A 14,157-nucleotide genomic window follows, 5' to 3' on the forward strand; every position below is an offset into this window, starting at 1 on the left:
AGCAACAACAACAACCGCCGTTCGCCACTAGGTGGCGGTGACGTCACCACGGCGCTTTGTGCCAGGCTTTGTGCACCTTGAGGCCACGTGAAGTGTCAAACGCCCGCCGGCAGGAGGTCACGGGGTAGACCCAGGTGCCACAGGTCGACTGACTGAGATGAGTGGCTGATGCACCACCAGCTGTACCCCCCTACTGTGCCATTTGCTGTGCTTTAGCCGCCCGGCGCTCCGCTCGTTGTTGTGAGCGTCGCTCCTCCCCCCTTCGTTGTTGTTGGAGGGCGACTGCCTCTAACTGCGAATAGTGGTTGTTGTTGTTTTGGCCCTGTTTGTTTTGGTTCATGTGTTGTATGTACAGTGCGTTGAAGTTTTTTCGCACCGTATGTATCCAACCGTACTAATCGGAGGTGCGGGGGAAGGACAACAAACTAACACAACGTGTCCGTCTGTGTGTCAGTTGGATGTCGGTTCGTGTATCGATCTCCCTAACCCTCAATTCCTCGATCCCTCTATGCACACCGGCCTACGAACCCAGTGACCTGAGTTTGATTCCTGGTCTCGGCCAACATCAGTAGCGAGTGACATCTGGGCCTCCTTTTAGCTCGACTCGGCCTCAGGCGAGTATTTGTCGCGGTGTCGTCTAAACATCGCCACTGGGGAGACGAAGGCACCGGGCGTGATGCGGGCCACCCCACCCCCATGCCGGCCTTCATAGGTGCTCGCTAACATGATAAATAGTTCACAACTTGTGGCAACCCACCGTCGTTGTTGTTGTGAAGCCGATTCACTGTTAGCAACTGCCCGACAGCGCCGGTTGCGCGCAGCTACCCGCGGCACGTCCGCTGCCCGTTTTTATTCGGCGTCTTGCGTGGATCGCTCGCCAACGGCGACGAGATCACCGGCGGTGCTGCCGAGGCAGCGATAAATTGGCGGCGTTTGTTCACTACAAGAGAGAGGTTTTGTTAAATTGCCTGTCGTTCCGAGTGGAGGGAGGGTGCGTGGCGCAACGCGTTACACGTGCGGCGATCCGACCCCCTTGAAAAATCAATCACGGCGGCTTTGCGATGATATTCTGCCCACTGTTTTTTGTCGAAACTTGTTATCAACGGAGGTGTGATTGTTGTTGTTGTTATTATTGTGAGCATTACTATGATGATATACCGTGGACTGAGTGGTTCCGGCTTGACGCATCCCACACCGATCCCGTGCGCCTACTCAAGATTGCGCTCGCACACTTTCCCCCTCCCGCCGTTGTTGATATTACTGTGAAATTGTGATTCTTGTTTAAACCTGTATTTCCTATAAACAAAAAGATAAAATTAAGCGCGCTGTCGTCGTGAATTCCCACGTGCGGTCAAGGGAGCGACGGAGAAAGATCAAGAGCTTTCCTTTGATATTAACTCCGTAATTGTGGATAACGCGTGTACAACGGAGAGTGAGGCACACACATTATAAATGTGGATTACATTCCCAACAGCATATGCGAGCGTATTATACAGTGACGTGGCAGCGATTTTGTTGGTTGTTGCGGATGTCCGGGTGTATTGCTAAGTCTAACAAAAGGGTCAGAGACAGGGTCAGAGTTCAAGTCAGGGCTAGAGTTTAGGGTTGTGGTGTTATGGTTGGCGTTTAGGGTTAGGGTTCGAGTTGTAGTTGGTTATGGTTAAAGTAACGGTTCGTGTTGGGGTTAGAGTTAGTATCCGACTGGAGTTAGGTTTAGGGTTAATGTTAGAAACTAAACTAAATTATTTTAAATTTTGATTTAAAGCTTTCGTGACTGCAGTGATTCATATTCTTGGTTCTTTCGGTAAAGTCACGTTGAAGGGAAACAACAAAATAATAAAATACAAACAGTCATCATCAGGTGACTGATGATGACTGTTTGTGTTACAGTCGAAACGTCATGAGAATTTTATTGTTTTATATATATTTTATTATTTTGTTGTTTCCCTTCAACGTGATTTTACTGAAAGAACCAAGAACGTAATTTATTTTATTTTACCAGGTAAGGCCCACTGAGCCGTTTCAGCTCTTTCGCAGAAGAAGCCTGTCCATCACAAACGATGGTTCAACTAAGCTGCTTATCGCCTATCACGTGGACGTTTATAGCGGCAGCCAAATACCCCGTTACTTTTATTTTTTTATCTCCCCCCCAGATCGTCTGGCGACGGGCCCGAGAGACGCCGGCGCCCTGGTGATCGCGCCGCACAACGGCGTCGCCCGCGGCGGCGGCGGCGGCCACTTCCGCCTGAGCGGCCGCGACTTCGCGGCCGCTCAGGCGGCGACGCCAAGCCGAGAAGGAGGAGGACGACGAGGAGGAGGCGTCGGAGGAGGAAGGTATGCCAAAGCCGAGGGGGTGAAAGCAAGCGAGCCGACGAGGGTCGACGTCGACATCGGCGGCCGTGGCGGCGGCCGTGTTGGCAGCCCGATCCGGATCCCTCTGCCCCGGCTCGGGCGCTCCGCCGCCGCCGCCGCCGTGACAGACGGACGCGCTCGCTGGCGCGGGCTTCCCCTCCGCCCCCGCCTCCGCCCTCGGCGATCGTCGCCAGGGAGGACGTCCTCCCTCCTCCTCCTCCTACTTTCCCCTGCTCGCACCGCGCCAGGCGGCCGAGCTCTACGCTAGGCGGAGGGCGGCGGCAGGGGACGCGTAAATGTCTCGCGCTGATGATTCACCGGTGACGTTACGCAAACGACGCATTTACTAATGCAGACGTGTGTGCGTCGTTACGGGACACGTTGTACGTGATTGTACGTGAAGAATATTCAGAACGTTGGGAATAATGTCTTCTATTTATATATAATCGTTTATGTATATAATGTGCACTACCTCACTGCATTATGTCGTGTGTCCTGCATTGCGCAGTTAATATTGGTAATTGCGTACAAATGCACATTTTGCATTAACCAAGCAAGGGGTGGTAACTATTGCAAATAATGCGTAATTACGTTAAATAATTCACGTTTACAAATTCAATAAAGTACCAAATGACAGTTTGCAAATATTTGATTGATATTGATTCACTTTCAAATTCTTGAATAGACACTCATTGTATATGGTTTCATCAATAGCAGAAATAAGTTTAAACTGATTGCATTGTCCAACATATTGCACGCTGATCAGATGATGCACAACTACTACGCCTTGCAATAAATCACGACCGGGGAACGGTCCGTTTGCGGCACTTCACTACGAACCTCGTGGCCTGAGTTCGAGTCCAGGTCACGGCTAACATCGGTGGCGAGGGATATCTGAACTGGCCCTGGGCTCCCACCTTCACCGACCTGCAATGTCACTCATGGGGAAATATGAATACAGTGTAATTTTAGTCTGGGCAGGCTATCGGCCATTCCGAAACTTTCATCAACCAGCAGTGTGTTTGTTTTTAAGGTCTCGGCCCTTCTGGGGCTGATCAGAAGCGTCACGCTCGCTCAACACGCGCTGCTGGCTTTGTGGTTCGCATTGTCGTGATGCGCTCCCTCAAATAAAATGATGAGGCCCTGTCAGCACAAAACAACCAGACGATGTTTTGTCACGATTTATGACCCAGAGTTCCCCCGCAACAGCACAACAAATGTTTAACCATATCAACCAGAATGGTTGGACGGTGCATGAGGGTAAATTTTATATTTTTACAAAATGTTTTGCTAAAAACGTGAAACAATAATTCACTGTGTAACGAAAAAATATATTTTTTTGGTTCCTGGGTGATGTGTTATTTTACAATTGCTTACGCCTCAAAAGTATATAAAATGGCTATTATTATTATTATTATTCCCCACAAACTTTGCTTTTGTGACCAGGACACAAAAGCAAAGTTAATAATCCACTCCCATTAATAACACTGTTTAACAAATTTATTATGTTCTTGTTCCTGGGTAATAAGTGTTATTTCCTAGTTGCTTATACCTCAAAAGTACAGAAAATTGCTATTATTCCACACAAACTTTGCTTTTGTGAACAGGACGGTGATATTTTGAAATGTATCTACTTTCAATGGGAAAACGTGGTGTGCATTTGTGTCATTCCTTTACATCAAGTCCTGGTCACAAAAGCAACGTTCGTTGGGCATAGAGGCCAGCAAAGCACTCAAGTTGGTTGCACAGAGGATGCCATTCTTTATATTGACGCACTGCCTCGGCGACTCATTTAAGACTGAGTCGACCTAGGAGAGGTCCCAGTCAGGTTCAGAAACCGAATACCGCCGGTGCCACGGTGGCTAGGAGATGTTGACTACCTCATCTGGTATACAGGAGGTCGTGAGTTAGACCCTGACGCCTGCTGCTGCTGTATATTTGGAGTGTACATGTCTCTCATCATCATCACGGTGGCTAGGAGATGTTGACCTGACGCCTGCTGCTGCTGCTGTATATTTGGAGTCTGCGTCTCTCTCTCATCATCATCATCACCACGGTGGCTAGGAGATGTGAATTACCTCGCCTGGTATACAGGAGGTTGTGGGTTAGACCCTGACGCCTGCTGCTGCTGTATATTTAGAGTCTGCGTGTCTCTCTCTCATCATCATCATGGTGGCTAGGAGATGCTGACTACCTCACCAGGTATACAGGAGGTCGTGAGTTAGACCCTGACGCCTGCTGCTGTATATTTGGAGTGTACATGTCTCTCTCTCATCATCACGGTGGCTAGGAGATGTGAATTACCTCGCCTGGTATACGGGAGGTTGTGAGTTAGACCCTGACGCCTGCTGCTGCACTATTTTTAGAGTGTACATGTCTCTCTTTCATCATCATCATCATCACGGTGGCTAGGAGATGTTGACTACCTCACCTGGTATACAGGAGGTCGTGAGTTAGACCCTGACGCCTGCTGCTGCTGTATATTTGGAGTGTACATGTCTCCCTCCCCGTAGTCGCAGTGGATTTTTCTCCAGGTCTTCCGTTTTTTCCCTCCACATTGGAAATCAACGTGCGTTTAGGGTACTTTATTTGGCTGTGATACATTACCTCATTAAAATGCAAATCAACGTATACAATTTTTGAAATGCGTTTTTCTGGATTTTCTTGTTATTCTGTCTCTCACCGTTCAAATAAACCTACCATTAAAATGATAGACTGATCATTTCTTTGTCAGTGGGCAAACGTACAAAATCAGCAGAGGATCATATACTTTTGGGTGAAAGAATCAAGGAGTGAAGTTCACGATAACAAGTAACCACGGTAAGTAGCGATAGGAGGGCGATGAGGAGGTTGACCATCGGTAAGCGAGTGCCAGGAGCAACAGTGGAGAATCATGAATCACGATGATTGCTTCACACAAATAAAAACACTCAACACGCGTCACTAACCGCTGTGCGCCCTTCAAAGGAAAATATCCCGCATGAAGTCGAGGATGTCCCTTCTTGACAGCACAGAACGACTGTGACCAGTCACAAGCTAATCACTCAGCTATTTCAATGCTAAATTATCCTGTTTGATTTGTACTAGGTGCCTCTGTGGATGTGTAAGCTTTGACTTTAACATAGCTATTTCTATGACCAGTCTCAAGCTAATCACTCAGTTATTTCAATGCTAAATTATCCTGTTTGATTTGTACTAGGTGCCTCTGTGGATGTGTAGGCTTTGACTTTAACATAGCTATTTCTATGACCAGTCACAAGCTAATCACTCAGCTATTTCAATGATAAATTCTCCTGTTTGATATGTAAACCCCTTTGTCAAGGTGCCTCACTTCTCTAAACCAGCTTAAAAAGACGCTACGAATCTTAACAGCGTTCATTGAAGCTCTGTCGTCCCGACAGGTTTGTTCCTTTCACCTGAAGAAGGCCACTTGTGTTGTGGCCGAAACGTCGTGAGATTTTAATTGTGTTATTTCATTAATTTATTATTTTATTCTCATTCTACGTGGTGACTTTACCGAAAGAACCAAAGAAGATGCTTTACAAGTGCCGCGAGGTAGGAACTAGCTGACCCAGCGCCATGGCCGTGGCCACGGAGTCAACATTTGGGGGGGGCACCAAATCTTAAGAGGTCTCCCACCCCCCAGAAAAAATAAATCTAAATTTGAAAACTAATTTCCTGCCTTAAATATAAAAAAAAATTCACGAACACATGGGACGGACGTTTTTATTTGTTTATTACAATAATGTCTAATAGTGGTGTTGTATTATTACACCGCTCTGTTTTATTTATTTATTTATGCCCTTTGCTTGTTTCATCATATGTAATGGCAGAGATTAGGGATTTAAACAGTACAACCATAACCACAATCACGTGAACTGAAATCTATGCATTGTTACATGAAGACAAGTCCAGATATATCGTGGCCAAGGTTTAGCAAGTTGTAGTTTTTATTTACACGGCATAGCAATTATATATATTTTAAAAAATATTGTTTATAGCAATATATTATAATTAGTACGGCCTTGCCCTGCACACATCATTCGTGGGTCACCCTCACAGTCCAGGCACGTGGTGTTCTACGGGCGCTGTGGGCACTGATTGGCGCGGCAGGTCACGACGTCATCCTCATTAACATAACGAGCGCCGCGTGCGCTTTTGGCGGGAAACTGCAGCGCGAGCGGGGAGGGGGGGAAGGGGGCGTCACGTGACGGTCGGTGGCCGTTGGCGGGAGACGCCGTTGCCAGGGCAACGCCCCCAGTCGGCAGTCGTCATGGAGTCATCGGCGCCTCAGTGAGACTCGTTATAGATTAACTTAGTAAGAGATTAACTTAGTAAGAGATTAACTTAGTAAGAGATTAACTTAGTTAGATATTAACTTAGTAAGAGATTAACTTAGTAAGAGATTAACTTAGTAAATATTAACTTAGTTAGAGATTAACTTAGTAAGAGATTAACTTAGTAAATATTAACTTAGTTAGAGATTAACTTAGTAAGAGATTAACTTAGTAAATATTAACTTAGTAAGAGATTAACTTAGTTACATATTAACTTAGTAAGAGATTAACTTAGTTAGATATTAACTTAGTAAGAGATTAAACTTAGTTAGATATTAACTTAGTAAGAGATTAACTTAGTAAGAGATTAACTTAGTAAATATTAACTTAGTTAGAGATTAACTTAGTAAGAGATTAACTTAGTAAATATTAACTTAGTTAGAGATTAACTTAGTAAGATATTAACTTAGTAAGAGATTAACTTAGTAAGAGATTAACTTAGTAAGATATTAACTTAGTAAGAGATTAACTTAGTTAGATATTAACTTAGTTAGAGATTAACTTAGTTATATGTTAACTTAGTTAGATATTAACTTAGTTAGAGATTAACTTAGTTAGTTATTAACTTAGTAAGATATTAACTTAGTAAGAGATTAACTTAGTTAGAGATTAACTTAGTTAGAGATTAACTTAGTTAGAGATTAACTTAGTAAGATATTAACTTAGTTAGAGATTAACTTAGTAAGATATTAACTTAGTTAGAGATTAACTTAGAGATTAACTTAGTAAATATTAACTTAGTTAGATATTAACTTAGTAAGATATTAACTTAGTTAGATATTAACTTAGTTAGAGATTAACTTAGCAAGATATTAACTTAGTAAGAGATTAACTTAGTAAGATATTAACTTAGTAAGATATTAACTTAGTAAGAGATTAACTTAGTAAATATTAACTTAGTTAGATATTAACTTAGTAAATATTAACTTAGTAAGAAATTAACTTAGTAATATATTAACTTAGTAAGATATTAACTTAGTAAGATATTAACTTAGTAAGATATTCACTTAGTAAGAGATTAACTTAGTTAGATATTAACTTAGTTAGATATTAACTTAGTAATATATTAACTTAGTTAGAGATTAACTTAGTAAGATATTAACTTAGTAAGAGATTAACTTACTTAGAGATTAACTTAGTAAGAGATGAACTTAGTTAGAGATTAACTTAGTAAGATATTAACTTAGTTAGAGATTAACTTAGAGATTAACTTAGTAAATATTAACTTAGTTAGATATTAACTTAGTAAAATATTAACTTAGTTAGATATTAACTTAGTTAGAGATTAACTGAGTAAGAGATTAACTTAGTAAGAGATTAACTTAGTTAGAGATTAACTTAGTTGCATATTAACTTAGTTAGATATTAACTTAGTAAGAGATTAACTTAGTAAGAGATTAACTTAGTAAGAGATTAACTTAGTAAATATTAACTTAGTAAGATATTAACTTAGTAAGAGATTAACTTAGTAAGATATTAACTTAGTAAGATATTAACTTAGTAAGAGATTAACTTAGTAAATATTAACTTAGTTAGATATTAACTTAGTAAATATTAACTTAGTAAGAAATTAACTTAGTAATATATTAACTTAGTAAGATATTAACTTAGTAAGATATTAACTTAGTAAGATATTCACTTAGTAAGAGATTAACTTAGTTAGATATTAACTTAGTTAGATATTAACTTAGTAATATATTAACTTAGTTAGAGATTAACTTAGTAAGATATTAACTTAGTTAGAGATTAACTTAGTTTTATTTTAACTCAGTTAGAGATTAACCTAGTTAGAGATTAACTTAGTAAGAGATTAACTTAGTAAGATATTAACTTAGTAAGAGATTAACTTAGTTAGAGATTAACTTAGTAAGAGATTAACTTAGTAAGATATTAACTTAGTTAGAGATTAACTTAGTAAGAGATTAACTTAAAGATCAACTTAGTAAGAGATTAACTTAGTGAGAGATTAACTTAGTTATTAACTTAGTAAGATATTAACTTAGTTAGAGATTAACTTAGTAAGATATTAACTTAGAGATTAACTTAGTAAGAGATTAACTTAGTTAGAGATTAACTTAGTTAGAGATTAACTTAGTAAGATATTAACTTAGTTAGAGATTAACTTAGTAAGATATTAACTTATTAAGAGATTAACTTAGTAAGATATTAACTTAGTAATAGATTACCTTAGAGATTAACTTAGTTAGATATTAACTTAGTAAGAGATTAACTTAGTAAGATATTAACTTAGTAATAGATTAACTTAGAGATTAACTTAGTTGGAGATTAACTTAGTTATAGATTAACTTAGTAAGATATTAACTTAGTAAGATATTAACTTAGTAAGAGATTAACTTAGTTAGAGATTAACTGAGTTAGAGATTAACTTAGTTAGATATTAACTTATTTAGATATTAACTTATTTAGATATTAACTTAGTAAGATATTAACTTAGTAAGATATTAACTTAGTAAGATATTAACTTAGTTAGAGATTAACTTAGTAAGATATTAACTTAGTAAGAGATTAACTTAGTAAGATGTTAACTTAGTAATAGATTAACTTAGTTAGATATTAACTTAGTAAGAGATTAACTTAGTAAGAAATTAACTTAGTAAGAGATTAACTTAGTAAGAGATTAACTTAGTAAGATATTAACTTAGTAAGAGATTAACTTAGTAAGATATTAACCTAGTTAGAGATTAACTTAGTAAGAGATTTAACTTAGTTAGATATTAACTTAGTTAGAGATTAACTTAGTTATATATTAACTTAGTAAGATATTAACTTAGTAAGAGATTAACTTAGTTAGAGATTAACTTAGTTAGAGATTAACTTAGTAAGAGATTAACTTAGTAAGATATTTACTTAGTTAGAGATTAACTTAGTAAGAGAGTAACTTAGTTAGAGATTAACTTAGAGATTAACTTAGTAAATATTAACTTAGTTAGATATTAACTTAGTAAGATATTAACTTAGTTAGAGATTAACTTAGTAAGATATTAACTTAGTAAGATATTAACTTAGTAAGATATTAACTTAGTAAGATATTAACTTAGTTAGAGATTAACTTAGTAAGATATTAACTTAGTTAGAGATTAACTTAGTAAGATATTAACTTATTAAGATATTAACTTAGTAAGATATTAACTTAGTAAGAGATTAACTTAGTAAGATGTTAACTTAGTAATAGATTAACTTAGTTAGATATTAACTTAGTAAGAGATTAACTTAGTAAGATATTAACTTAGTAAGAGATTAACTTAGTAAGAGATTAACTTAGTAAGATATTAACTTAGTAAGAGATTAACTTAGTAAGATATTAACCTAGTTAGAGATTAACTTAGTAAGAGATTTAACTTAGTTAGATATTAACTTAGTTAGAGATTAACTTAGTTATATATTAACTTAGTAAGATATTAACTTAGTAAGAGATTAACTTAGTTAGAGATTAACTTAGTTAGAGATTAACTTAGTAAGAGATTAACTTAGTAAGATATTAACTTAGTTAGAGATTAACTTAGTAAGAGAGTAACTTAGTTAGAGATTAACTTAGAGATTAACTTAGTAAATATTAACTTAGTTAGATATTAACTTAGTAAGATATTAACTTAGTTAGATATTAACTTAGTTAGAGATTAACTGAGTAAGAGATTAACTTAGTAAGAGATTAACCTAGTTAGAGATTAACTTAGTTGCATATTAACTTAGTTAGATATTAACTTAGTAAGAGATTAACTTACTAAGATATTAACTTAGTAAGAGATTAACTTAGTAAATATTAACTTAGTAAGATATTAACTTAGTAAGAGATTAACTTAGTAAGATATTAACTTAGTAAGATATTAACTTAGTAAGAGATTAACTTAGTAAGATATTCACTTAGTAAGAGATTAACTTAGTTAGATATTAACTTAGTTGGATATTAACTTAGTAATATATTAACTTAGTTAGAGATTAACTTAGAGATTAACTTAGTAAGAGATTAACTTAGTAAGAGATTAACTTAGTAAGATATTAACTTAGTTAGAGATTAACTTAGTAAGAGATTAACTTAAAGATTAACTTAGTAAGAGATTAACTTAGTAAGAGATTAACTTAGTTATTAACTTAGTAAGATATTAACTTAATTAGAGATTAACTTAGTAAGAGATTAACTTAGAGATTAACTTAGTAAGATATTAACTTAGTTAGAGATTAACTTAGTAAGATATTAACTTATTAAGAGATTAACTTAGTAAGATATTAACTTAGTAATAGATTAACTTAGAGATTAACTTAGTTAGATATTAACTTAGTAAGAGATTAACTTAGTAAGATATTAACTTAGTAAGATATTAACTTAGTAAGAGATTAACTTAGTAAGATATTAACTTAGTAAGATATTAACTTAGTAAGATATTAACTTAGTTAGAGATTAACTTAGTTAGAGATTAACTTAGTAAGATATTAACTTAGTTAGAGATTAACTTAGTAAGATATTAACTTATTAAGAGATTAACTTAGTAAGATATTAACTTAGTAAGAGATTAACTTAGTAAGATATTAACTTAGTAATAGATTAACTTAGAGATTAACTTAGTTAGATATTAACTTAGTAAGAGATTAACTTAGTAAGATATTAACTTAGTAATAGATTAACTTAGAGATTAACTTAGTTAGATATTAACTTAGTAAGAGATTATCTTAGTAAGAGATTAACTTAGTTATAGATTAACTTAGTAAGATATTAACTTAGTAAGATATTAACTTAATAAGAGATTAACTTAGTAAGATATTAACTTAGTTAGAGATTAACTTAGTTAGAGATTAACTTAGTTATAGATATTAACTTATTTAGATATCAACTTAGTAAGAGATTAACTTAGTAAGATATTAACTTAGTTAGAGATTAACTTAGTAAGATATTAGCTTAGTTAGAGATTAACTTAGTTAGAGATTAACTTAGTAAGAGATTAACTTAGTAAGAGATTAACTTAGTTAGATATTAACTTAGTTAGATATTAACTTAGTAAGAGATTAACTTAGTAAGAGATTAACTTAGTGAGATATTAACTTAGTAATATATTAACTTAGAGATTAACTTAGTAAGATATTAACTTAGTAAGAGATTAACTTAGTAAGAGATTATCTTAGTAAGATATTAACTTAGTAATAGATTAACTTAGATATTAACTTAGTAAGATATTAACTTAGTAAGAGATTAACTTAGTAAGATATTAACTTAGTTAGAGATTAACTTAGTAAGATATTAACTTAGCAAGAGATTAACTTAGTTAGATATTAACTTAGTAAGATATTAACTTAGTAAGATATTAACTTAGTAAGAGATTAACTTAGTAAGAGATTAACTTAGTAAGATATTAACTTAGTAAGATATTAACTTAGTAAGATATTAACTTAGAGATTAACTTAGTAAGATATTAACTTAGATAGATATTAACTTAGATATTAACTTAGTAAGAGATTAACTTAGTAAGAGATTAACTTAGTTAGATATTAACTTAGTAAGATATTAACTTAGTAAGAGATTAACTTAGTAAGATATTAACTTAGTTAGATATTAACTTAGTTAGATATTAACTTAGATAGATATTAACATAGTAAGATATTAACTTAGTTAGAGATTAATTCAGTAAGATATTAACTTAGTAAGATATTAACTTAATAATAGATTAACTTAGTAATATATTAACTTAGTAAGAGATTAACTTAGAGATTAACTTAGTTATAGATTAACTTAGTAAGATATTAACTTAGTTATATATTAACTTAGTTAGATATTAACTTAGGAAGAGATTAACTTAGTAAGATATTAACTTAGTAAGATATTAACTTAGTAAGAGATTAACTTAGTAAGAGATTAACTTAGTAAGATATTAACTTAGAGATTAACTTAGTAAGATATTAACTTAGTAAGATATTAACTTAGTTAGAGATTAACTTAGTTGCATATTAACTTAGTTAGATATTAACTTAGTAAGAGATTAACTTAGTAAGAGATTAACTTAGTAAGAGATTAACTTAGTAAATATTAACTTAGTAAGATATTAACTTAGTAAGAGATTAACTTAGTAAGATATTAACTTAGTAAGATATTAACTTAGTAAGAGATTAACTTAGTAAATATTAACTTAGTTAGATATTAACTTAGTAAATATTAACTTAGTAAGAAATTAACTTAGTAATATATTAACTTAGTAAGATATTAACTTAGTAAGATATTAACTTAGTAAGATATTCACTTAGTAAGAGATTAACTTAGTTAGATATTAACTTAGTTAGATATTAACTTAGTAATATATTAACTTAGTTAGAGATTAACTTAGTAAGATATTAACTTAGTTAGAGATTAACTTAGTTTTATTTTAACTCAGTTAGAGATTAACCTAGTTAGAGATTAACTTAGTAAGAGATTAACTTAGTAAGATATTAACTTAGTAAGAGATTAACTTAGTTAGAGATTAACTTAGTAAGAGATTAACTTAGTAAGATATTAACTTAGTTAGAGATTAACTTAGTAAGAGATTAACTTAAAGATCAACTTAGTAAGAGATTAACTTAGTGAGAGATTAACTTAGTTATTAACTTAGTAAGATATTAACTTAGTTAGAGATTAACTTAGTAAGAGATTAACTTAGAGATTAACTTAGTAAGAGATTAACTTAGTTAGAGATTAACTTAGTTAGAGATTAACTTAGTAAGATATTAACTTAGTTAGAGATTAACTTAGTAAGATATTAACTTATTAAGAGATTAACTTAGTAAGATATTAACTTAGTAATAGATTACCTTAGAGATTAACTTAGTTAGATATTAACTTAGTAAGAGATTAACTTAGTAAGATATTAACTTAGTAATAGATTAACTTAGAGATTAACTTAGTTGGAGATTAACTTAGTTATAGATTAACTTAGTAAGATATTAACTTAGTAAGATATTAACTTAGTAAGAGATTAACTTAGTTAGAGATTAACTGAGTTAGAGATTAACTTAGTTAGATATTAACTTATTTAGATATTAACTTATTTAGATATTAACTTAGTAAGATATTAACTTAGTAAGATATTAACTTAGTAAGATATTAACTTAGTTAGAGATTAACTTAGTTAGAGATTAACTTAGTAAGATATTAACTTAGTAAGAGATTAACTTAGTAAGATGTTAACTTAGTAATAGATTAACTTAGTTAGATATTAACTTAGTAAGAGATTAACTTAGTAAGAAATTAACTTAGTAAGAGATTAACTTAGTAAGAGATTAACTTAGTAAGATATTAACTTAGTAAGAGATTAACTTAGTAAGATATTAACCTAGTTAGAGATTAACTTAGTAAGAGATTTAACTTAGTTAGATATTAACTTAGTTAGAGATTAACTTAGTTATATATTAACTTAGTAAGATATTAACTTAGTAAGAGATTAACTTAGTTAGAGATTAACTTAGTTAGAGATTAACTTAGTAAGAG

The 14,157-nt window shown here is 33.8% G+C and overlaps 1 protein-coding gene across 1 annotated transcript in view; it reads left to right on the top strand.

Moving 5' to 3' along the window:
* The window catches only part of LOC142918185 (adhesion G protein-coupled receptor L3-like), a 38,438-nt gene extending 33,380 nt beyond the window's left edge, over positions 1–5,058 (top strand). Inside the window, exon 14 of the mRNA XM_076062311.1 lies at positions 2,154–5,058. Within this exon, the coding sequence (XP_075918426.1) occupies positions 2,154–2,195 (42 nt within the window). The 3' untranslated portion in view covers positions 2,196–5,058. The remainder of the gene's footprint in view (positions 1–2,153) is intronic.
* The last annotated feature ends 9,099 nt before the right edge of the window (positions 5,059–14,157 follow it).

Source organism: Petromyzon marinus, unplaced genomic scaffold, assembly GCF_048934315.1.
Source record: "Petromyzon marinus isolate PM22_M1 ecotype Great Lakes invasive population unplaced genomic scaffold, UKy_Petmar_22M1.pri1.0 PM_G_Scaffold_56, whole genome shotgun sequence".
In the NCBI taxonomy this organism is placed as follows: domain Eukaryota; kingdom Metazoa; phylum Chordata; class Hyperoartia; order Petromyzontiformes; family Petromyzontidae; genus Petromyzon; species Petromyzon marinus.